Source organism: Alosa alosa, chromosome 13 (genome assembly GCF_017589495.1).
Source record: "Alosa alosa isolate M-15738 ecotype Scorff River chromosome 13, AALO_Geno_1.1, whole genome shotgun sequence".
NCBI classification, from domain to species: Eukaryota; Metazoa; Chordata; class Actinopteri; order Clupeiformes; family Clupeidae; genus Alosa; species Alosa alosa.
This window is the reverse complement of record NC_063201.1, coordinates 25,088,488-25,115,240: the sequence shown is the minus strand read 5'-3', so window position 1 is coordinate 25,115,240 and position 26,753 is coordinate 25,088,488. Positions and strand designations below refer to the sequence as shown.

At 43.0% G+C, this 26,753-nt stretch overlaps 1 protein-coding gene across 2 annotated transcripts in view; it reads left to right on the top strand.

Annotated features, from left to right (window-relative positions):
* si:dkey-199f5.8 (beta-1,4-galactosyltransferase 3) overlaps positions 1 to 26,235 on the top strand; it is a 42,566-nt gene extending 16,331 nt beyond the window's left edge. The window contains exons 3-9 of one of the 2 annotated variants that reach the window (XM_048260146.1): positions 4,904 to 4,987; positions 5,730 to 6,060; positions 14,093 to 14,328; positions 17,159 to 17,346; positions 21,738 to 21,860; positions 22,510 to 22,614; positions 22,927 to 26,235. In XM_048260146.1, the coding sequence (XP_048116103.1) occupies positions 5,805 to 6,060; positions 14,093 to 14,328; positions 17,159 to 17,346; positions 21,738 to 21,860; positions 22,510 to 22,614; positions 22,927 to 23,176 (1,158 nt within the window). In that variant the 5' untranslated portion in view covers positions 4,904 to 4,987; positions 5,730 to 5,804 and the 3' untranslated portion in view covers positions 23,177 to 26,235. Of the gene's footprint in view, positions 1 to 4,903; positions 6,061 to 14,092; positions 14,329 to 17,158; positions 17,347 to 21,737; positions 21,861 to 22,509; positions 22,615 to 22,926 lie in introns of both variants that reach the window. The other variant, XM_048260145.1, reaches the window with a different exon arrangement.
* The last annotated feature ends 518 nt before the right edge of the window (positions 26,236 to 26,753 follow it).

Here is a 26,753-nt window from a genome sequence, read left to right as displayed (position 1 = left end):
GTGAGCTGCCTGCATCAACAGCGGCGCTCGGGGAGCAGTGAGGGCTTAGATGCCTTGCTCAAGGGCACTTCAACCGTGCCTACTGGTCGGGGTTCGAACCAGCAACCCTCCGGTTACAGGTTTCGAAGTGCTAACCTGTAGGCCACGGCTGCCCTGTAAACAGCTTATTTTTGGTTTGAAATAGCCTGATATATAGCCAAATATATTTTATTTGATACTCCTACTACTAAAATAATTACTACTACTTTTATTTGATATATTATGTAAGGAATAATAGACGACACGGTGGTCTATTCACAGAAGTTAATGCACGGTCGAGGTTGTAAAACGGCCCCGACGTGAAGCGGAGGAATTAATGCACTTAAACCTCGTAAGTGCATTAATTTCTGTGAACAGACCACCGTGGAGTCCATTATCCCGCTTATTCCACTGTTGCCACTTGCGTTGTGTTCATTTCGTGTTACAATTTAAACGTTTTAATAGCTAAAACTGTCTTGTTTGTAGAACTAATTTCTTCCGACACATATCAACTAATTTCTCAACTTGCAGGACAAACTGCCGTTACTAGTTCTAAATGGATGGTTGCTACGGCCAAAGGCCAGTCGTTAGTTCTATCTCTCCCGTTGTCAAGCGGGCGTATCCCAAGATTCTGATGAACTTTAGCTTTGAAACATCGCTATTTTACTTAGCCTGCTGTCATCCATCTAGTTAAAAGCCACATCCGTCATAAGCTACAATGTTACTATGTTCTGAACGTCTGCATTTTACAGCTCGGATGCAACGTGACTGTTCATTTAAACTTCAGAACGAGTTCGGCAAATTAATATACAAGTGTGATACGGCCAAAAAAATGGATCTACTTCATAGGTGTGCAAATAACATACGGTTAATGGTCGTTCTAAATTACGTAGGACAATGGGAAATTCAACCAAGCAGTTTAATAATTGGAGCAACTAGAGCAGAGAAGGAAATTCATTGCAATTTTATGCTAGTTATTTTGTATTGGTATTTGGTATCGGTACTCGGTATCGGCAAATACACAAATGTAAATACTCGTACTTGGTTTGAAAAAAAAAAAATGGTATTGGGACCATCCCTACTGTTTACCTAACACAGGCAGTCGTAGTTGTCTCCTTTTGTCCTTCACTCGGAGGCCGGCCAGCCAGTACGCCCTCCTCCTCCTCCTGTGCTGTTTGACTGATGGTGTAGAGATTGTGTTGGTTATGGGGGTCTGTGTCTACTTTTCTGGCCCACTGGGGTCTGGTTGTTGGGCTGGAGGCGGACAGAGCCGTGGACGGGGACTGGAGCTAGCTAGGGCAGCATGTGGCGGCCAGGGACTTGTGATTTCTCAGGTAGGACTCTAATTATCTCCCACATCCAACATGCACCTCCCCAGGCGCTCGCCAGACACACATCTATAAATATGTCCAAGCCGGCTTTGCTAGCAGCCTTTTTTCTTCTGTCCTTCGCTCATGCCAAGTCTTCTGTTCCAACACACTCACCACACAGTCCATTTGTTTGTGTGTGTGTGAGCGTACTGTATGAGCATGTGTGATGACTTGTGACTTGTGTGTGTATGATGGCTTGTGACTCTGTGTGTGCATTGGCATGTGTGATTGCGTGTGTGTGTGAGAGATGGCTTGTGACTGTGTGTGTGTGGTATGGTATTAATGACCTCAGGCAGCGGAGGCAGCCCATTTATAGGATGCGTTCTCTGACAAAGGCTCAGAGGCCTTGCAGCCTGTAGCAAGTGACGAGGAAGAGGAGGAGAAGGGGATGGAGGAAGAGCAGGAGGAGGGGATGACGCTGCACATGATTTGGCTCGCTGAGGCGGCCAGCGTTAGTCATGCCTGCGCTGCTGCTTTGAATGCTGACTGTGCCCAGAAACAGGAGCGCTGGAGAAGGGGACGTGCGTATGGTGATGAGGGAGAGGGGGAGACATGTAGGGATGCGGAGGGAAAGGGAGAGCAGTGAAGAAAGGAAGACGAGAAAGGAGAGATGAACAAGCATGGACGACAGCAACATCTTTCTTTCCTCCTCTCCATCACCGCTCTACTGCTCATGCCGTTTCCATTCTGTTCTACACAAGCAAAAAATGTGCCTTACGCAACAGTGCAGCTACTCGGGCTCCAGGCTCTGTGTTTTCCATTCTCCAGATGCATTAGGTTGCTGTTCAGAGAGCTGGTCTTAGTTTGTATTTCTGCAGGATGTCCTGGAACCGCCTGGCTGAACTCATCCTGCATACCTCTAGTCAATTCTATGCGTTATTTACATAAGGGGTGTGTGTGTGTGATTTCTCTCCACCCTCATATGCTATGTTCAAGTGTAGTGCGGGCTGTCTCAGTATGCAGAGCTGGTCTTTTATGAGGGAGAGAGAGCTCTGAAGGGTCAGCCCTCCATCTGCTCATTTCCAACCACAAAAAGAAGTCATTAGCTCTGGCTTTTTCCCAGCATTCCCCCCCCCCCTTCCCTCTCCTCCCTCTCTTTCTCTGTCTGTCTCTCTCCATTTTCCTGCCAGCTTGATCTCTCTCTCTCTCTCTCCCCCCCTCTCTCCCTCTCTCTCCTCTTTATCCTCGATTACTCCCCTCTCCTTTTGTGCTTACTCAATTTCTCTCCCGTCTCTGATGTGCTGGCTCTGTTTATATCTCCTCTCATTCACTCTTCTCTTTCTCTCCCCCTCTCCCCCACTGCTTGCTCTCTCTCCATCTCTCTCCCTCTCCCATCTTAATGAGCTATGCTTAATGAACCAGTTTCCTGTGAGTGTGCGTGGGATTGACTAGGGATTAGGCCATCCTTAAAAATATTCTTGTTTGCAGTTACAGCCAAAAAAAAATAAAAATGGGTCAGTAGGTAGGTCAATATTTTTTATTTATTTTTTTCAAGATTCAAAGTAAAAAAAAAAAGTAAAATTTTGGTCATGGTGATTACGTAGGAATGAATTTACACAAATGTGCATATCGTGACGTAACTGACTACATCTTCAACCCGTGCTTTCAGGCGCACCATTGCAAACCTCATTCTGATGCAGGTTATATAGACCAGCCTTTCTCAAACTTCTTTGACCTGAGGCCCGGTCATGGCAGACTTTGGGGTCGTAGGGCTCATCTACATGTACCCAGAAAGAAGGCTACAATAGCTTTTGGCCACGTTATATTGAAATTTGACTATACAATACTCAATGCTATACAGTGTATTATACAGTCTCTGCTCTGTTTCTATGGAAGTTCAAAAACAACGTTGTTCTATTAAGTTTAAGTTAAATAAATAAATAGCCTTCCAACAGGTTGAAGCGAAGCTTTGATACCAACGTTATCGATTAGTTTCAGTTTCTCTCGTGCAAGAGACGGCGCATTGAATGAATGCTCATACCACCACTTAATTGTAGGGCTCCATGTTTAATGACATCGATAGCAGAAACGTTTCTTTTCCTTTTTCGTCGGGTCCTTGGTTTCTTGATCAACTGCGCAGCAAATTATCAGATGAAGCACCGGGCCTAATTTCACTCCACGACTCCGCGGACCAGCAGTCTCCACTTTACCCATATTTTGAGAAATGCTGAATAGACCACAACCAATTTCAATACCTCGACACGGTCACCGTTAGACTAGTGGGGAGAAGGGATGGTTAAAGATCTGGGCACAGTTCTTCCAGAACTTCGTGCCAAGTAAAAGCGTTATCAGTTTGTGTGAATGAAACGAAGCGTAGGGCCATAGTGTGACATACGTAAAACCAATGGTGTAGAGATGACGCCACAGGGTTTTATTTAGGTGAGCTACGTTTGCATGTAGGCAATTTATATTCACAATACTTAGGCCTACTAAAATAAATATTATTTTATTGCATTTGTATTGGTTGTTTGGAGTAAAAAAAACAATCGGTCGGTATTAACGCAAGTTTACAACCGGCAAGTCGGTCGGACTAAAAGGGGGGAAAAATAAATATTTGGGTTGGTTCTAAATTGACAGGGTCACGGGTTACGGCAAACGAAAATATTTTTAAGGATGGCCTTAGGCAGAAATGCTCAAATGGGCCCACAAGTGTAACGCTGCAGTGGTGCTCTTCAAATACGTTCTTTCTTTCTTTCTTTCTTTTTCTTTCTTGCTTTTTCTTTCTTGCTTTCTTTCACTCACACCACACACACACACACACACACACACATTGCTTTCACTCACACTATTTCTCTACATCCTGTCACTCCACTTCCCCCAACCCCCCACCCCCTCTCTCTCTGTCTCTTCTGTAAACTGCCAATCCCATCGCCGCTCGTGGGATTAGGATTAGCAGATCTGAGTGTGGCCGTTTTAATGAGCACTAATTGATTTGTAATCACAGATGCACACGATCCTCAGAGAGGCCATGTGAGACAGACGAGGGCTTCACAGCTAGACAACAGTCTGAAGCAATAGCAGCACAGCACAAGTCTTGAGAGGTGGCCATGTTGGATGAAACACCCCCACACACACACACACACACACACACACACACCCACACCATGCTTGATCCCGTCCGAGCACTTGAGCTGTGGTATTCAGGAAGGGATGAAAAGAAACACAAGCTGCTGCTAGCGCTGACTGTCAAAGACCAATGGGACAGCGCCCATCAGATAAGGGCAGCCCTCCTCAATGGACGTGGGCTGGAGGGGTGTTTGTGTGTGTGGGTGGTAGTAGCGGGGTGGTAGGGGATGAGGGGACACAGATTTCTAAGAACATTTGGGTTGAGATTAGTGAGGTACCCACCTACCTACTGTTCCATGACACAACACCATATTCCTTCAAAATGAATTTGAGGATGAGTGGCAAGTTGTGGTATAATGTTGCTTTGTGTTTAAATAGGAATGGATGTTTTCATGTGTTTGATTTAGCATCAGGCCTTAACCCCCTCTTTTTTCTTTTCTCTTCTACAGGGAAACCCATAATTCTGTTCCTGACCTTGTCCGGCCGGTTTACTGGACCCTACAATTAGACGGCGACAACATGGGACAATAGCAGTGGGTATTGGATATCCCTTCCCCTCTTTTTCATTGTCTTTCTTTTCCTCCACACACTCAAACACACATGTTCAAACACAAACAATCACACACTCACAATTACAACAGCTAGACTCTTGGCCATTGGTCAAGAGTGAGCAGCTGAGAGACCACAACTCTTTGCTGTGGAGGGATGTGGTTTCTAGCATGGACGATGCCCAAAAAAAGACTCTCGTCTGTGTGAAGTGCGCCTCGCCTCCACAGAGGGTTTGTGACGGATAATCAGTGAGGACTCGGAAAGAAACTGAAATGGACGTGAAAGACCCGCGACGAGTGAGAACTTGACGGGTTTCTGCTCCACTGCAAGACTAACGTCACACATTCCACAGCAATCGGATACGTCGGAACATTTTTGTGACCCCTTATCGCAACTCCCCACTCACAAGTGCCTTTTGTATCTGCTTTCAACTTCTATTTTTTTTTTCTAACAAAAGGGTTTATATTCCAAGACCTCACTAACTCCAGACCCTATACAACCGGTTTATATTTTTTGGCTCGCGTCCAAGTTTCGTCAGCACTACATACTATATACTCATAGCTGTAGGGAGAGTTGAGCTTTTTTTTTTTTCATTCATGCTCTCTGAACTTGTGTTATTGGGTTTTGAAGTGGCACAAGGCTCCTCTCAGAGGAATGAGACCACCATAGGGTGACTTCCTGGTTTCTTTCACCGCCAAGCCACTCCATAACCTCCTCCACCCGCAGGCTCTTTAGAACGCAGACGAGTTGAGCTGAGCCAGGTGTGCCCGCCGACCACATTGACCCCTGCAGGCGGTTGCCATGGTCAAGCTACAGTCCAAATGGCGCTACCTGGTGATGTTCCTGGGCGTGCAGCTGGTCGTCATGGCGCTGCTGTCGCGGGAAGGCTACCAGCGGAGGGTTTCATACTTCTTCCGGATCTTCCGCAAGTCGGAGCCTTCGTCCCACGCACGCAACGGCACCAACGGAGGGGATGTGTACGCCAACCTGTCCGTCCTGGCCCGGAGTCCAGCCAAAGAGGACCTCCCCTACTGCCCCAAGAAGTCCCCCCTCATTGGTGAGTCCACCTCAGCCACACGTCTGTAATACCAACTCCGGTTTTGCCCCATAGTCTAGTTGCATCCCCCATAAGCCCAATAGTAAACCCAGAAATGTTGAGTACCCTAAAATTTTATTGCAGAAATGTCATCTATAGGCCTAGTGGATGGAATTCAACTTGGTTGCTAAAAGTTGCACTTTGGGTAATTTGCATAATTAGCATAATAAGATCATTAAAAGGTAAATAGGGTAAACTTTTAAAATAATACATATAACCATGCAACTTTCTCAGTTGATTACTGTTGCCATGAGTAAACTACTAGCACTAGTCTGCAGAACTAGCATTTTACACAGCTAATTTCTGCCATTTTTACAGGACAACTGTCAAATCATTCTCCCGTTCATGCATCTCACTAACTTTTGTTTTGCATGCAACACCCGGGTTCTCTGTCGGTGGAAAAATGCCTATAAGATACTTCTTTGTTGCACAGTATGGGCAAAAGAAGGCCAAGTCGATGAATAACACTTGCTACCAGTTCTACAGTTGCAGTAAAAAGCCACCTGAACTTAAAAGGCTTCCTCCAACTGATGGCAACCTGATGCTGCACATACTGCGTGCTCATCTTCAGGTCATGTTGTACAAGGCTGCTGGTCAGAGAGAGCCTCCAGCAGAGGCCAGAGACATCACTAAATTTGGGTGAGAGGTTGCTAATGGACTCCAGTTAATCTGCTTGATGTCACCAGCTGTAGCTGCAGCACATTGCATCCGTGGCCTACTGGTTAGGGAATCGGACCTTTGACCGAAGGGTGGCCGATTCAATCCCTGACTGGTAGGAAAAATGTGGGTGGGGGGAGTGATTGAACAGCACTCTCCCGCATCCACGGATGAGGAGCCCTTAAGCAAGGCATCTAACCCCCAACTGCTCCACTGGCCCCAGAATATGGGCTGCCCATTGCTCCGTGTATGTGGTTTTGAAATTCTGGCTGCTAAACAAACCATTTCAATGCAGTTTGGGAGGGACAGAAACACCTTAACAGAGCAGCAACCATCCTCTATCTGAGGACTAAGCTAAAGTATCTATTTTGTAAGTTAATGTAAAACACATAGGTTGGTGAAAGAACTGTAAGCTCAAATTCAGCTCATTAAAGCATGTTTAGACACACACATTCACACTTAGGCCTACTACACATACTACATTATCATTGCAGTTGTTATGATTTGATTGATATGTGACCTAAGAACAATCTTACATTAAAAAAGTTGCTGAGGTCTGACTTTGTGGTGCTCAGAAATTTAAATTATTTTAATCTTAATTCATGTGATGAAGGACTTTGAAAGAAGTTAGACAGGTTTCAGTGCTGAGTAAGGTTAACCCTAAATATTTGAATATTTTACTAGTAATATATTTTTCATGACCATTATGGCAAGCAATAGGCTACCTCATTTGTAAGTTGCTATCTGCAAATCATGAGCAAGTGACCTGATGATATGAGCACGAGAGAGACTATTATACTTTCTTGCCCTCTACATCACGGTCATAGCAATCCTATATAAAACAACTTTAAGCATCCTTTTGAACGGGTAGGCTATCCCTTTTCATTACATGGATTAGCAGCCAGATACGTGAAGAGAACAAGGGGAGAACCATCCAACGCAATTCCTTGGTAGGCCTAATGGTATTAGGTTGGATTTTGTAGTCACTGCAAATCTAACACCCTCGTTTATGAAACTGGAAACAATTGAACCAGGAGACTTTGCCAAATATTCGTAATATTTGTAAGAGTAGCCTAGGCTACGTTATACTGACACCATGTAGGCTAACGTTAACGTAATGCTATGAATTCGCGGCCAACATCAAATCCATAGTTCTAACTATTTGATCATCAAGTCAAAATTTCCTGGTCAACTACAAATAATTCCACTACTTTTTATTGCTTAGCTAGACTACTTACCACTTCAACACCATTGACTGTATCTGTTTAAACTGTAACTGTAACAGTTCAACATGTTCAAACTGTAGCCTAAAGTTAACTGTAACAGTTCAACACAAGCAAAACATTGCGAGCTCAATGCACGTGTGAGTTGTTACGGGAACATACACAGACAGGAAATGGGCATACATTTTAGGAAAAGGGCTGTTGACTGGTCTTCAGCTATTTTGCTACGGTTTATTACACATCTAGAAGAATACATTTGAGTCGTTATAGGCTCTGGCTTATTATGGAGCATAATAGGAACAAAGTTATGATCCAAAAAATTATCAGGGACGAAAAATCCGAGGGGGCACATGTCCCCTTAACTTCAATGGGCATGACGCCACTGTGTGTGCTCCTAATGAGCTCACTGCTCTGAGTGGCGGATGAACTTACAGGATTATACAGTATAACTTAAAGGCACACTATGCAGGTTTTTTAGCTTAATATGCAAGTTTTTTAATTGAATTTACCTTCATTTAACAGCTTCAGAGTCATTGGAATGGTTATGACTTTTTTCGGGTTGAATGTTGGCCGTCTCGCTTCCCCCTAGTGCCTGTGAGCGGAAAAACCACCCTTGCAACTGTGGGCCGACGGCCTCACTGTCAGGAAGTATAACGAGTGTAACAAATTGCTTTACTGCATTCAAATACACATACACGCCAGGCACCGGCTAGAAAAAGGTAGCGATGGAGTTTCTCAGACATTCGTCATGACAAAGCCAGAGAAAAAGAAGCAAAAACCAAGAGAACAGTAAGGAAATTGCCAATACTGCATAGTTTACCTTTAACTTAACATTGAAGGCTTGCAGCAAAGGAGACTGCAGCTGCCATGCTGCAAATTAGTTGCAAGTGTGAAGGGGGTGATGTCCACCGCTCAAATCAATCACAATATATACAGATAAAGACCAAGAAGATGATGAGACTGAAGGGAATGAGGAAACAAATGATTAAGATGGTGAAGGCTATTGAGTGTGTGCATGCTCTATACAGCTTTTGTAGTTATTGTGTGTGTGTGTGTGTGTGTGTGTGTGTGCATGCTGTACATGACATACCCTCTGAAGCCTAATACCCAGGACTCCCAGACCTCAGGGCCAGTTTGTGCCATTACAAAGGATGGCAGGCTGCCTGGCTGCATACGCATTGGGCTCAATTATGATGGTCAAAAGCACGGCGCATAGTTTGTTCTCATCACCTAAATACCTATGCGCTGTTTGTCGCGCTGCTTGCTGTGAAAGGAAATGACCGATGTCCCTCTCATTGGTTTAAAGGATGTTCTGCCCAAAACCACTTCAATAAAATCAATCCTTTTCTTCATACGGGCACGGCGAAGGCCGGAATAGTGTATGTAACAGGTCAACATCCTGACCAGGTTCCTTAAATGTGTACGTAACAGGTCAACATCCTGACCAGGTTCCTTAAATGTGTACGTAACAGGTCAACACTGCCTCCTGACCAGGTTCCTTAAATGTGTATGTAACAGGTCAACACTGCCTCCTGACCAGGTTCCTTAAATGTGTATGTAACAGGTCAACACTGCCTCCTGACTAGGTTCCTTAAATGTGTATGTAACAGGTCAACACTGCCTCCTGACCAGGTTCCTTAAATGTGTATGTAACAGGTCAACACTGCCTCCTGACCAGGTTCCTTAAATGTTTTCACCAACTCAGACCCCCAAGTATATGTGTTTTCCCAAATTATTTTGACCTAGCCTGGAAATATCCAGACTCTGGTACATACATTTCATTTGTACAGAGAGTCTGTCAGATCTCGATAGGGAAACGTTTGCAACACTTGCATCGTGACGGGCACTAACTTTTTAAATCATTGGTCCAGCAGCCTTACCAATCATATTGATCGGAGATCCCTAACGTTACTTCCTACTTCGCCTAAACTTTACAAACTGACCATAAACAGCATCAACAGTCAGGAAATAATGCATGTGGGTCTACCTTTGCTGTAAATAAATGTCTGCATTTTTCCTACTGCATTCTTTGACGTTTGCACTTTGCAGGCGTTGCTACTTCTGTTTATCAACATAAGTTTCGGTTTTGTCTTCGCACGACCTCATCGTCATCGTTCTCAGCCACGCATTAAGGCGAGACACTACAGGTGAATAGGGTAAAATTTTTAAATAATAGACATCACCATGAAACTTCCTCAGTTGATTACTTACACAAGTATGAACAAAAAATGTATTACAAGTTTTTGAAATTCGAATGTTTAATTATGCAAATTAGGCATTCTCATTAAATATGCGCAAATTTGCATATATTTTCGGTAGATAGATCTGAACATCTGAATAAAATTACAGAGGGATTTCAGGATATCTGCTTTCATTACCTAGGAAATCAGAATATACTGTCCATAGCTTTAAAAAATCTATTTTTGCCATATATTTTTGATTAAAATGTCACATAAATCAGGCCAGGAATGATTTATTAACAAATCCCTCTGTAAATATCTTCAGAATACTGCTAAGTGTATAACTGGAAAGTTTGGTGTACATAGGTGCTACATAGGCTGAGATGTTTCTACTGGAAAATGAGAAACTCAATTTGAGAACAGCCTTGGAACACAGCCAAGAGATTCCGTTCTCAGCCTAGACTCGCCTTTGAACTTTTGCGATTGGTTGCGGTTACAAAGGAAGTGTCCATATTTGGATAGCACAACGTCATGCAGGAAAAACAGAGCTGTCCAACGGTACTACACATGTTATGTTTTGTATCACGGTCGCGGTAGAGCATGAAACGTTAGAAGACTAACTTTTGGTGAATTTAGGAGAAATATACAGTACGCGAGTAGACAAAATGTAATGAAATAAACACCTAAATGTGTAAATCGTGCTTTGTTGTTGTAGTAGTGTGAAAGAATACATGCTAAGGTATCAAATTAGCCCAAAATCTCGAAATTGACCAGCGCATGAAAAAAACGATGTTTTCACCTGCCGTGTCTCGCCTTAAAATAGAAAAAACTTGCAATACATTTTTTTTCTCATCTTAACATAAATAAGTTTCATGGTGATATCTATTATTTAAAAAGTTTACCCTATTCACCTTTTATAAGTAAGTGTATATATACTCTTTTGATCCCGTGAGGGAAATTTGGTCTCTGCATTTATCCCAATCCGTGAATTAGTGAAACACACTCAACACACAGTGAGGTGAAGCACACACTAATCCCGGCGCAGTAAGCTGCCTGCAACAACAGCGGCGCTCGGGGAGCAGTGAGTGGTTGGGTGCCTTGCTCAAGGGCACTTTAGCCGCGCCTACTGGTCGGGGTTCGAACCGGCAACCCTCCTGTTACAAGGCCGAAGCGCTAACCTGTAGGCCACGGCTACCCCTTTTAATTATCTTAAGTGCAACTTTTAGCAACCAAGTTGAATTCAAGTGAGCCAGTTGAAGCTGAAAACATCCATGGTATTGCTAACAAATGAGTTTACATGAGAGGTTGCCTTTCTCCTCTCCCATAGATACTGTGTACTATGTGACTTGGCTTTTACAGTTGTGAATATGTCCATGTCTTCCTCTGACGGATCACTGGCTTACTGCAGACCCAGATCATTAGTAGGGATGTCACTTTTGTGAAAAAATCCTGTTCGATGTGTGAAGTGTTCATTGAATCGATTTTTCATGTCTACAGACATTTCCATTTTCAACGGCAAATATAGGTCTAGGCCAATTCACAAACAACTAACAGGCATTAGGACGTAAAGAGGGCACTTGTAGACGCAAGCCAGCAATATTTCTGATTTATTGGCGTGAAGTTTCGTGCCTGCAGGCTACTGCTGCAAGTGTTGTGTGCAGGCTTGGAATTTCACCATTCTGGGGGCAAGGCCACTTGGCATTCAGTTGGGCAAATTTGGTGGGGGGCACAAAGGCCACATGTCAGGGCACCAAGGCCAAAGTTAACTATACAGTAGTAGTCTATAAAAATGATCAAAGTTGTATTTAGCCTATTCACTGCAGCAGACCTGCATCACTGTATGAAACATTACAAAAACATGAAACATGACATAACATAGAACTGTAAATCATCTGATCATCTAATATTTACAGATATCTAAGCTATATATAACATTTATTTTATATTTGGCCTGTTATGAAATCATGTATTGAACAATTTAAGCACAGCTCAGCTTTAAGAAACTCAAATAGCCTAGATGCATGCTTAGCATTTTGTGATCATTAAGGCTACTTTCACAAACTCTTAGCTGTCCTCTGATTTTACCAATATCTAGGCTTATATTTGTAACATTTATTTTGTATTTGGCCCGTTATGAAATCATGTGGAACAATTTAAACACATTGTAAAACTTAAAGCCCAAATTTGGAGACATCCATGTATGTCGAACTTTACTGCAAATTCAAAACTGGATTACTCTGGAACGGCTAACTGTACAGGGGACTGCTTTACACCTTTGTGTTCGGTAAGGTCTCCTGTTTATTCTGATATATGGGTTGTCATGTGTTAAAAGAAGGGTTCGTAAAGTATTCCACTGAGATGAATGGGTAGGGCGATCATGGGACGCAACCTTCAGTAGAATGTATGATTAAATTAAATTATATTATTTACTTTTCTCGCGAAACATTCAACACAGCAATTATCGGCTAACATCGTTTAAAAGCTGAGAAAAAGCTCTTTCGTGTGATACTTGTGATGTCTGTGTGATGAACAGGCTACTTCGCGAGTAGTTCAACTGAGAATGGGTGAATTTGGACGCACTTTCTTTCTTTGGCGCGCTGTCACTTTCTCCACTAAATTAAAGACTAAATTAATTTTATTTAGCACAGGCTAAATAAAAATCGCTATTAGTAAGACGCAAAGCAGAATATTGAAAGAGGCCACCGTTGCCTGTAAACCTCTGATTTTCAAAGGGGCCTCACTGCCAACGCAAGGGGCTACGACGGCCATGGCCGCCGTGGCCGCCGTGAAATTCCTACCCTGGTTGTGTGCCTTCTGGTTTTTCCCACCTACTGGTTTCCTTGTGCGTGCTCGCGTTTCTCACCACAGCTGCAAGAGTTGTCAAACATTCACAAACAAGTACTTGTTTTGATTTGAAGTCGCATTTAATATCTATCCCATGATCATTACAATACAACCACTCGTACAAAATACATGTAAAATAAAGGCTATAATTTTGCACACTTTATAGCATTAAAATGGATTCGAACCTGCAATAAACACGCATACCTATGAACCAGACCGACCGATCAGCGCATTATCTCTTTGAGCCACTCCAATTTGCTGAAAACCGTCATCAAATCACCTATTAATTAACCACGCAAGCAACATTTTGTCTTGCATTAGGTGACACAAATGGTATTGCCTTTATCTTATAACTCTGAGTCACTGAGTGACTACCAGGCCTATGGTTTTTAAAAGTCAAATGTTCCCTGACAGACATTCGTACGCTAATTTTTTGCAAAATTTGCACATCGAACTCCTCAAGTTATTAGGGCCTATCACTCGTCCCTCATGTCGCACAGGTTAAAACACGAGCAGCACAGCAGCTGATTGAAACAGCTGTTTCCGGTGCGTAAAATTGGTGGGAATTTTCTTTTTAGCTTTCGCAATGCTTACTGCACTAAGGAATTCTTTTATATTCTTATATTCTTGTTTGTGAATTTTGTTACATGTATCCTTTTTATTTGTTTAATTCGTTTAAAATGAATAGTGTACATATTTGGTTAAAATCGATTCCCTATTTTAGTTTTCAAAACTTGTGGTGTTTGGTCCAATCGATTGTGCAATCGATTTTCGAACGTAAAGTGACCGCCCTAATCATTAGCATGTCTTAAGTCATTCTAGCGCTTTTCTTGTTACTATTTAAGACTCATTTTATCCTGAGCTGTGCCTTTCTGCAAGCAGTCAGCAGTCGCTCTACACTGAATTTGCTTCATATTACATCATTTAGTCTTAATGTTCTATGATTCCCTTAAGCCAACCCTGGTCTATTTCCAGCTTGTGCTTTGCTTAATGTTGTGTTCTTTTTTTTTTTTCCTTTCTCTCTTACTTGTGTTTGTGTGTGTGTGTGTGTGTGTGTGTGTGTGTGTGTGTGTGTGTGTGTGTGTGTAGGCGGACCAATCCGCGTCACTTTCCCCATGGGCTTGACGTTTGCTGAAGTCGAACGAAGGAACCCACTTGTTACTCGGGGAGGTCGTTACCAGCCTCCGAACTGTGAGGCCAGGCATCGCACCGCCATAATTGTACCCCACAGAAACCGAGAACACCACTTGAAGTTCCTCCTCTACTACCTACATCCATTCTTGCAGAGGCAACAGCTCAATTATGGTATCTACGTCATTCACCAGGTGAGAGCCCTGTTGTGAGAGTTGTCCCTTTAAGACAGCCAGCCAGCCAGCCAGCTTCAGTCTTTCCCATGCTCATATCGCAATCTTGATTTCTGTGTGGTGGTTTTTCCTAATGCCCTCACTGCTTGCTAGAGGATCACATTAAGCTAGTCAGATGAGAGGCGTGTTGCAGCTAGCCCATGAGGCACGCTGCAGTGATGAAATAGTAAGGGGGAATTAGCTCACAGCCCATAGACTTGCAGCCCTAACACTGCGTCACAAGTGACTCAACAGCGCTTCCTGGCACCAGCCAATGGTACTGCAGCAAATAGACACATGTCATGCCTGTTGTGTTCAGCCATAATTCCAAATCTCCTTATCCACTTACAACGGCCCCTGCTTTGGTAAAGTACACACTTCATTTCTCGCTTTACAGTGTTGGCCGTTGGTCTACTACTTTTACTCACTTTACATGGAGGAGGATTTTTTTTTTACTAGCGTAGTGGATGAAGACCTGGGCTAGTACAGTGGGCTAGTACAGTGCCCAGAAGTTGTGGGTTCGATTCATGGTAGTGTTAATTTTGTCACCTATTTTTAATTTAGTCTTAGTCTTAGTCTTGTGACGAAATGTCCTTTTTAGTCTTGGTCATATTTAGTCATTCAAATATCATTTTTGTTAGTCAAGTTTTAGTCGACTAAAAGTCTCGTCGTTTTAGTCAAAAGAAAACTAAAGGTATCTTAGGCAGTTTTAGTCAACACATTTTAGTTTTTTGTTTTTTTTATAACAAATTATTTCTCATTACCATTTGAGTCAAATAGTGTTTCACACATCTCAATTTTCCAACAATATTGTGTGTCCACAGGGCTACTCGTCTGTTATAATTACTCCTTCTGATTTTTTGTCAGTCAGTATATTTACATGCACAGGTAAGTCGAGCTACAGTTATAGCTCGGCTGGGATTTGACCATAGACAGTAAAAGATTTGACTGGACCACTGTCATATTCGTAGACCAAAGTGTGGTCCGGGGATCACTGGTGGTCCGCAAGCTATCCCAAGTAGTCCGCGAGCAGACATGGTAAAATATAATATAGATGAGTTGTTTGCAATATTGAACCAACTTGTATGTAAAAACAGTTCTGCAACACTGTCTATGTAAGATATGCCAGGTTAAATCACACAGTATGAATCCACACAATAAGCAAAGTGCAAAGACAATAAGCAAGGTGGTTCAGTGAGTAGGCCTATTGTGTAGACTAATTATAGGCTACTGTTGAAGTAGGTCTAATCTTTTTTTTTTTTTTTTTTTTTTTTTTTTTTTAGGGTTAGTTAAGTGGTCCTGAAACTGAAAGTTTGAGAAACACTGTCATAGGCCAAAGTATTAATGTTTTACTCCACCTCGCTAGATGGCGATATGCGCCCAAACACAACACATTCCCCAAACAGACTCTCCATCTTAGCCATAGCTAACTTGCTAGCGAACTTTCCATATTAGCTTACTTGCTAGCAAACTTTGCATCATCAGTCTAACTAGTTAAATAGTTGACATTACATTATGAACATTTTCGTATGGACATTCTGGGGGATGTTAATTTGTATGAGAGAAGCTTCAACTTATAGCATTGTGGCATAAAGCTTACGTAGTTATCTTGCTAACTCTGGTAGAAATCTCCAGTGTTCTTGTTCCATGTAGTTTCGTGTTGCAGCCACAGGGTTGCAGCAACAGCACGTAGACTAGCCTACAGGAAAGCTGTTGCGTATGAACTCATTCAGAATATTTTGAAAACATAACAGCTAGATATTCTGTCTTCTCATTTTGTAGACGAAAATGAAGAGAGATTTTATCTTAGTTTTTATTTCATGCAAAACATTTTGGTCTCGTCTTTTTTCGTCAACAATAATGCGTCTTAAGATGGTCTTAGTCAGTGTTTCAGGACATTACTGCCGTCTCGTCATCGTCTCGTCTTAGTCATGAAAAAAAAGGTCGTTGACGAACATATTTCCTCTCGTCTAGTCTGACGAAATTAACACTAATTCATGGCTGCCACTGTTGTGCCCTTGAGCACAACACTCACTTTAACCCAACTTGCTCTGGGGAGAATGGCCCCCGTAATAATTGATGTATGACGTATCAGCCAAATTAAGTGTCAACAGAGAATAGGCGTAGGCCTCTGATCACTAGCCTGCGATCACTAGCCTATTATCAGGCATGTTAGCGTAAGTGTTTTGTATCCTGGTGCATGGCATCAGCACGATATTGTTTGAACACCGCACTCGCCAGAGCCCAGCCCTAGCATGATGTGTGCTCGGACGTATTACCAAGGCCACATGTGAGAGTTGGACTCGGTGTCAGTAAACAGCCAACAAAGATCAAGACCTCCAGACACACACACACACACACACACACACACACACACACACACACACACAGTGATTATGCAGGGGCAAAACCCTTGGCTTTTCTGTCATGTCTCCTCTCTCAGGGGTGGCTACCTCTCATCAGCCTTGCTGGGATTAGATTTGCTAATCCCCAGGCTTTTCAGCCTCAAGCACCGACCACATCTGAGCTCGCTCGGATTTACAGGAATATTGCAAGGAATTAGTGTGTAGGTTTGCATCCGTAAATTCATAAGTATGTGATCAAATTTAATCTCAACATATATTTGTGATCACAGATTGTGACATCTGACCACAGTTATTCACTATTTAGTTAAGGGTTTGTATTTTATTAGGTTGACATTAACAACTTGTTATACAGTATGTACGATGGATGTATTGCAGCATGTGTATGGATGAGTCGGTGTATGGACAGATAGATGTGTTAATGCGTGACCATGACTGTGTTTGGACAGGCGGGGGACTACACGTTTAATCGGGCCAAGCTGATGAACATCGGCTTACGGGAGGCCATGCGCGAGGAGGACTGGGACTGTCTGTTCTTCCACGATGTGGACCTCATCCCCGAGGATGACCGCAACACCTACACCTGCGACGTCTACCCCAAGCACGCCGCCATAGCCATGGACAAATTCGGCTACAAGTCAGTGTCTCTCTTGTCCTATCATTTGTTATGCCCTATGCAGACTACACGATTTCAGCCTGATTTTGTCGTAGCCGACAAATTTCAAGTGTTATGCCCGAATATGAAAAGTTGAGAACGACGCCGAAGGAGGAAAGCAACTTGTAATGTGACATATTCAACGACCCGCAATTTATTGTCTGAGAGGTTCCACGACTTCACAACCAAAAGTCTAGCATGTCAGAATTTTTGGGGAATCTCCTACGACTCCCGTGTTGACACTGAGATTATGATGACACGCGACGAGAAGGCTACAGTAGATAGGCTACATGACCTTGTAATGTGGCCAATCTTACGACCAAGACGTGGCAAGAATTTTGGGTTCTCTGATCGCCAAATCTGACATGGTCAATCATGGTCAAGACCATCGTGGAAGACAAAAAAATGTGTAATCTACACAGACTATTAGTCTATGTACATTGTGCTTCTACCTGCTTGATATCCCCTCCACCTCACAGGGCATTAGACTCTGCCCATGTGAGGCCCAGGTTTTTTTGTTTTGTTTTTTTGCCAACATGGGACACAGGTTTTTTGTTTTTTTATTTATTTATTTATTTATTCATTTTTTGTGCAGGGGTCATACGTTGTTCATAAAGATAAAGCTGACTGATATTTAGCAGACATCTTTATGACACAGACTTGATTTCCGAACCAAGGTCAGTTAGCATATCTAAGTCCCCAGTTATGGAATACAGTCCTACGTGTAGCGGAATATAGATTATAGGTAAGATACATGCCACCTGACTGAATGTGATCAGATGTGTAGTGGTATATAGATTATAGGTAAGATACATGCCACCTGACTGAATGTGATCAGATGTGTTTTGTGTGGCCTTGTAATGCACAAGCTTTGTTGACCGTACTGTTGAAGGCACATGTGATGACGTATGCGTTCCATTCACAGCCGTGATGGATGTGTCCATTATAATGTCTCTGATGGAGGTCAGTTACCAGCATCAGTGTGGGTTGTCCACGTAGGCGGAAAAATGGAATCGGTGTGGGATATCAGAATCGCACATTAAGTTGTAATCTGAATGCAGCCTTTGTGTACTCTGTCTGTCATGGCACGAATGATTAGAACTGATTGCATTGTAAATCGAGCAGGAATGATTCAAACTGATTATGCTGTTCGTAAATCGAGCAGGAATGTTTTCACTTCAGCCGTAAGAAATCTCACTTTAGCTCTCTTTTAATTGACAACTAGCAGTCCTTTTATATAAATAAGAACCCGTATCTAAGTGTTTTTTGTTTTCCTGTTTGAACTGTATATGGAGCCTCCTCAGGGGCGGAACTACGTGGTGGCCAGGGGGGGCCACGGCCACCACTGGTCAAAGCTTGGCAACCCTGCTGGCCCCCCCAGCTCCGTTCAGTGAAAAGTAAAAAATAAGAATTGCTGCCGTTTTCGACAACACTTTGCAAAGCAGGGACTGAACCAATTACTGCACTCTATCTACGACCATTGGCCCAGTCAGGAAGTGTAGCCTACGGATCTGATCACATCGTGAGTAGGCCTAGTGCAGCAGCAGCAGCGGGACAATTCAAGTCATCTGTTAAAAACACTTGACAGTAGACTAGGCTAGCCTACTACTTAACCTCAGTAACAGGTGAGTTGATGAGTTGGAACATTAATGCTAATAAGATGTTAGAATGTGTCACGAATCATAGCCAAGTGAGCTGCGTTGGGCTGTCCCTGTTAGGTAGCCTAGGCTCTGACATTGATGTGTGGGGCTGATCAAAAATAATCGGATGCCCGCGGGAACGCTGTTACAAGAATATTTCGATAAAATTCGGGTGAAATGCAAGCATATTAGGCACATATCTCCAGAATTCTTTGTTACATTGCTCCGGAACTGTTCATCGCAGCGAGATGAAACCTTAATTGTGTGACAGAGCGGAAGTGGGGCTTTCCAACGAGACTAAACACTTGCCTGTGCGATCAAGTATGAAAATAAATATCATGTAATTAAATAAAATTGATTCATATTCACAGTTCACCTGCGCACCCATTACTCTCGTTTGAATTACTCGCGAACCCGTGATCGCATAGATATGGCAAGCATATCAGAAGAAAGAGGAGACACAGGGCTATCTATTGGTACCAAGTGCATCGGTCTGACGAAATGACATCAAAATAATAACTTCATATAGCTCGACTTACCCCACGTTTTTGTGTGTTGTGGTGGCAAAGCATGTTCCTAATCCAATGCTATCATGTGTTTCTCTATGGCAAAGCATGTTCATAATCCGGTTTTGAGATCCTAGCGAATTCCTGCATGGCATCCAATTCGAGACATTGCATCCCAATTTATTCGACAAAGAAACACCTTTTTGCCTTCACTTTGTTCATGACAATGCAGTAAAAAGTTGTTTTAGGATCATCATGAGTGTACACACAGAACATGCAAACTCGGGTTCAGTCAGGTCAGATCAGTTCGTGTCATTACATTACATTACATTACATTACATTTGGCTGACGCTTTTTTAACCAAAGCGACTAACAACATGGTAAACAGTAAGTTTTAGAACAATTCTCACAATTTTAGGACAGTTTAAAAAAAACACATTAGAGTACAGTAAGAATAAGTGCGTCGGTGAGTGCTGTATTTTAACAGTTACTTGTCAGTTTAACGGCTGGTGAGTGCTAGGATCAGTAAGACTTGTTGTAAGTGTTGCTATGAGAGTAGATGTTCTCTAAAGAGCTGGGTCTTCAGGAGTTTTTTGAAAGTGGAAAAGGATGTCCCTGCCATTGTAGGAACTGGCAGTGTGTTCCACCAACGAGGAACAACAGATGAGAAAAGTTTGGATTGGCTTGAGCGTGCGGTGGTAGAGCTAGGCGTCGTTAGATCAGAGGGCCAGCGGTCTGGAGGTAGTGTAAGTCTGTATGAGGGCATTCAAGTAGGTGGGAGCAGAGCGGAGACTACTTTGTAGGCAAGCGTTAGAGACTTGAATTTGATGCGGGCCGCCATAGGTAGCCAGTGTAGCTGGATGAGCAGCGGGTGCGATGCCCTTTGGGTTGGTTGTAGACCAGGCGCGCCGCCGCGTTCTGGATCATCTGAAGTGGTTTCACTGCGCAGGCTCAGTCACAGATCGTGTCACAGATGTGGAGCGCAGAAAGGGCATTTTTCATTACTGTGTCAATGGCACTTACAATGACCAGGATAACTGCTTATAACTAAAGGTAGTGAGAATGGCCAAAAATAGAGTAGCCATAGGGCTAAATAAAAAAAAAAAAGGCATTTATTTCCATAAGGCACACACCACATATTTTTCACATTTGCTCAGCCCCAGAGAATCCCTCCACCATGGCAATGATCTTGCCAGATTCAGAACAGTCTGCCCTATGCACACATGTGCCAGCTTGCAGTGGTGAGATACATGTCAAAATATAAGAATTTTTATAATGCACTATTTGTATTTATTATTTAAAAATCAAAATGAAATCAATGCAAGTATTAATACATGAAATAGTGGCAGATCTGGGTAGCCTAGACTCTGTGTGTGGCACTTACATTGACCAGGATAAATGTTTCTAAGGTAGTGAAAAAGCCCTTAAAACAGTCTAGGGTTCTAAGGGTTAACTTCTTAATTCAGAGCCATGTTACTTACAGCCAAATACTTGGAGTGGATATCAGAAATATAAATAGTTTGGCCATCAGTATGAGATCAAATATATACATACAATATTTGTAGTATTTATTATTGTTCTTTGAGTTAACATCATTTAAATAAAACTGATTAAGTAAGGTGCATTATCATAATATTTTTTATTGGCATTGACCTATTTATGGAAAATATGTTGGAGTGGCCAACAAACTGACCTGTGTATCAGTGTTGGCTTTGCACAATTTATTGCCATTATTAAAATAGGCCATCCTAATCTTCAAAACTTTTTGAGTAGTTTTCAAATAGTAGTTTTGATTCCCAAGTGCCACCCCAATAAAAAGTCTGGACCCAGCTGGCCCCCCCTATAAAATTATCCTGGCTACGCCCCTGAGCCTCCTTTATATAAACAGGACTAATCCTCCATAAGGATGCTGTCCTGTTTGTCTGCTGGGGTGTGTCTGTGTTCTGGAGGGCCTGCGTCATGTTCTTTTCAGCCGTGTACATGTCTATTTAACAAGTCATCTGTCCTGGAGAAGGTGTAGGCCTCCCTTTGTTTGACATGGCGTAATCATGCACACATCATACCTCATTGCCTAGCCCCTTTTGTGTATTCTCCATCCCCCTACACACACACACACACATCCACACTCTTTACCTTGCCCTCTTTTCATATTTGTGTATACTCTACTTGTTTTCCCTTCCTCTCTCCTTTACCTCTCTCCCTCTCTCTGTACACTTTCTCTGGGCAGGCTGCCATATAAGATGTATTTTGGGGGCGTGTCTGCGCTGACTCCTCAGCAGTACCTCAAGATGAACGGTTTCCCCAACAACTACTGGGGCTGGGGAGGCGAGGACGACGACATCGGGATCAGGTGAGTGAGGAAGTGTGTGTGTGTGTGGAATGGAGTGCCCACATCAACACACCCAACTCTGCGTCCCCGCCCCTACCACTACCCCCTACTCAAGGTCATTTGCCCAGGAAATGTTTAACCCAAATTGTTCAATCAAACAAAACAGTAATGATTCTTCTCTCCAAAAAGACCTCTTCATTTTCAAATCCTTGTGAGAAGCTATCGCCCATGTTCACATCAGACCCACTGAGACATCAGCTTGCTACTCCCAGTTGATGTTTGATGTTTCAGAGTCCCTTTCATATCATAGCATGTCTATAGTATAGTAGTAGTATAGTATATATACTTTTTTGATCCCGTGAGGGAAATTTGGTCTCTGCATTTAACCCAATTGGTGAATTAGTGAAACACAAACAGCACACAGTGAACACACAGTGAGGTGAAGCACACACTAATCCCGGCGCAGTGAGCTGCCTGCTACAACGGCGGCGCTCGGGGAGCAGTGAGGGGTTAGGTGCCTTGCTCAAGGGCACTTCAGCCGCGGCCCACTGGTCGAGCGTGCTAACGGCTGCCCACATACTTATACTCGGGACTGTTCTCTCAATCAGCCTCTCCTGTTGCCTTTATCTTCTCCTCCTCTGCATCACCCTCTCCTCTCTCCTCTTCTCAGAGTGTCTCTGGCAGGTATGGTGATCTCTCGCCCGTCGCTGAACGTAGGCCGCTACAAAATGATCAAGCACAAGCTGGACGAGGGGAACGAGCGCAACCCTGAGAGGTATGGTCCGGCTCTCGGGTTTTTTCCCCGTGACTCATTCCATGAGCACATAGTGGAACTCGTGGTGTGGTTAGTGGGAGGGGAGTTCAGCAGCACAATATGTGGAGGATTTCAGGTCTCTGAAAAGTCAGTCTGAAATGTTCTGTAGTTAGTTAAAGTCTGTTTACTGTTTTTTTTTATGTCTCTATTAACATGTACAGTACATAAATGAATACAGTACATAAATGTGTTTCATTGTGTTCTCTCTTGTTTTTGTCTGTCCTTTTTGTTTTCCTGCTCAATCTCTCGTCTTTCTGTCTGTCTTCGCTACAGGTTCAACATGCTGGCCAAGACCCGGCAGACGTGGAAACAGGACGGCATGAACTCGCTGGAGTACGCGCTCGTCTCGCGGGACTACCAGCCGCTCTACACCAACATCACGGTCAACATCGGGACAGAGGAGGGCCTCGACCCGCCCTCCAAAACCGCTGATGCCCCAGTTGAGGGCCACACCCCCACTTCTGCCCATGCCAAAAAGGACAAGCAGACGAACATAGTGAGCAAGGACACGCCAGACCACTGAGGAGTCGGTGTGTGTGTGTCTGGTCTGTCTGTCTGTCTGTCTGTCTGTCTGTCTGTGTGTGTGTGTGTGTGTCTGTGTGTAGTAGCAGCGGGAGTGTGGTCGGTGGTGCTGGGTAGCGAGGAAGATGAGTCCTATCAAATGGCCACGTGTCTCTGTCCTCCTGTAAGCCTCCCAGCATTGTCCATCGCCTCCCACATCTTGGGGGACCACTGGCAGAGCCATTCCAGGACCAATCTCTTTCACGCTACTGCCTTGTCCATCCACCCTTCTGCTAGCCTCTGAAGGGAAAAGCGACTGCAGCAATCACCATGGCCCCTGTCACTAAAGCAAAAAGAAGGAAACAAACTGTGGTGGGGTGTGGGGGTTTGCCTGAGTGTCACTGTTTAGTTTTTTTGGGGCGGGGGTTTACTTTTTTCTCTGGGGCACATATACTCTTAGCAGAGAAAGACTGTGGTGGAAAAGAAGAAAATTAGACCATTGAATGTATCTCTCGGTGTGTGATTTACAACATCATTGTTAACCCCGGACGCTCCCTGCACGTGACACTTGACCTTTGTTTGCTGTGTTTGCGGTGACAACAAGAGATGGGACCTGCTGTGTCATCACAGCAAGGAAAGCAGTTCGGACTTGGGTTTTAAACCTGTTGCCTTAGCATACTGTTGTGCTCATTTTGATCTTACACTCTGTGTGTTTAAAGCTATGTGTGTGTGTGTGTGAGCGAAAGTCAGAAAGAGGCCACACAGTTTAAGCAGAGATTGAAGCTGGGTGCTGCTGAGCGCAGGCCACATAGTTTAGTTTCACTCACATGTCCAGCCCTCGCTTACATGCATATCAACCTGATACCTACTACTGTGGTTACTAGCAGTGGAGGAAGGTAATCAACTTCACATAATCAAATGCACAGCCTCACAATGTCTCTCACAGATATCCTGGACGTTTTTCTCGTAATAGCCTTTCCTGGTGAGCAGCCTAGAGGGAGGACCATGTTTGTTTCTCTTTGAGATCATATCAGGTGTCGCGCTGACATTCATCCCATTCTCCCTCTCTGTTCTTCAGTTCCCTGATCTGGTGTTGTAGCCTGGAGGGCAACACCAGAATAGTGCTTTGTGATTTAGAGTGCGGCCACACTTTGGCTATTCAAATATTAAGTACGCCCTGACGGTTGTGCCTTTGTGATGTTTCAACTGCACGTTTCTATTGCAGTAACTCTGGGCTTGGACCTTTACATTTGGACCTGATATATGGGCGTATCGTTATTTTATATATACAGGTATCCACAGGTTGCATTTTCTAAAATCTGGATTTGTCTGAGTAGGTTAAGCAATGTAGTTGCCTATGTAGTTCAGATTGTTTAATTATTTGTCAAAGCTACCCTTCTGAAGGCAAGGTAAATTCATAGGTGACAACATGTTTAGCATAGAGAGCATGGTTCTGTCGTGAGTCCTTTTTCATACTGTAGCCATGAAAAAATATATAAAGAAAGAGGAGGAAAATAATAGTTTGTGCTTAACCTGAATTAAAAAAAATAATCACCCAAGGAACACAAAGATCAGGAGGCCATTTCACTAAGCAGGATTACTCCGTTATCAGGAATAGTGTGTGACCAACTTTCATAATACTACTTTTTAGTTCAGCACTACAACTTAAAACTTGTGAGGAATTAGTTGATGTGATTGTCTGATGGGTTGAGATCTTTCTTTGTTGAAATCATCTGTTACGGATTTCACTTTTGTGACTGTAGCACGTTCAGCAGTGCTTGTGTGTCCCAGGGCCTCTAGGGGCTGTGGAGAGCAGGCTTCAGGGTAATCCACACGCTTTGTTATAACTCCGTATGTGGCTTGGAGTTCTTCATACCTTCTGCCTCTTCTCAGGCGAGCTTCTCTCCTCACTCCGGCAGCTGGAGAGACCTGTTTGTTTTTTTTGTTTATTTGCAGCATTAACATGTTCTTCATGCAAACGTGTGTGTCTTAGCAGAGAGCCTAGACTATTACTGGGCTGAAACCAAAGATAGGAGTCTGGCAGGCAGCTTCTGAGCTAATGTTTAAATTGTTGGACCAGTGAGGGTCTTGTACAAAATGAAATGAAATTGCGTATGATAAAAGTGTATGTGAGTGTGTGTGTGTGTGAGTGTGAGAGAGAAAGAGAGATAATTGTGTATGTGTGTGTGTGTATTTTTACAGTTTATGGTGGTTTCACATGCTGCTGTTTATGGTATGGAAATTGAGAGGTGGTGGTGGTACGTTTTTGTCTCACATGATTCATCCATTACACTCAAAGCTTTTTTTAGAGGCAAGCAGCCCATGCTATGAGCTTAATATCCGGTCCTTTCTTCTTGGGCATGTTTTTGTCTTTTTTTTTCTTCCTCTCTCTAAAACGTGGATGTCTGATGTATCACATTTGTATTAAAAAAAAAAAAAAAAAGGTTAATAGATAGTTGCAGGTGACTCACTGCAGACGTCCCTCTGGTGTCTACTTCATGCTTCGCTCATTGGTCTAAAGGAGGAGCGGGAAACTGGAATTATATCCTAAGAAGGATGGGGGTTAAGAGATAAATCAACACACAGCTCACGAGACTGATCTCAGATCTGTTGGGTGCTGAGACGTTATAGCTTTACCCATTCGCTGCACACATAAAGACAGTTCACTATGTGTGTGTGTGATGGAAGGAGAGAAGGTCAAACTATGCAGGACCTCATGGCTGGATGAAATGTTGTACATTATGTTTCGTATGAATATAGACCGCTGTTTTTAAGCACTTTTGGGAATCCTATGCGCCGGCCACAATTTTTTTCCCAACGTACTCTTGGCCATGTGTGTGAGAAAACGACAGATTTATTGCAGCATTTCTCAGTCAGCATTAGTAGTCACCAGTGTCTGTTCCATTTTGTTCCGTTTGGCCTCAGCACCCAAAAGGAGGTTCTAGCAGAACCGTGCTAAACATTTGTATGCAGCAGAATGCAATGTCTCACTTTATATGTTTGTTTTTGTCCTCTCATCAGAGTCTGCACAGTCCAGAGTTGCCTTATAATAATGATTAATAAAACGAATAATCAACCAGTCCCAGTCTTACTGTGATGTATGGGTAAAATGGGGAGGATTTGGTTAATTTAGTGCCGAGGTTAAATGGCTTTTTCTATTCCAAAAGTATTTCATCTATGTTGAACACTGTCTGGGGAAAAAATGCCTTTGTATTTTTGCCTAGAACTATGTTAATTATGATCTACTAATACTTAGTTACACTTCCAAACAGATCCTTACAGTGGAGCAGTTGAGCTCAAATGTTCAAAACAATGGATCATTTAATCATAAAAGCATCCAATTTGGTAGAGAAACTTACAAAGGGGGTCCGATAGGATTTAGGATCGTAGGCGCCTCAGATTTGCCCCCACATTTTTCAAAATGACCGACAAATATGGATTTTGTTAAGTGGGAAAGGAATGAAAACAAACTAACTACTAATACAGTTACATATTTTACCTAGATCGATGCAATTCATTCAAATAAAAACATGAAAAACATTGATATTTATGTTAAATTGTATAATTATTCAATTTAATATATTCAGGCATCCAATACC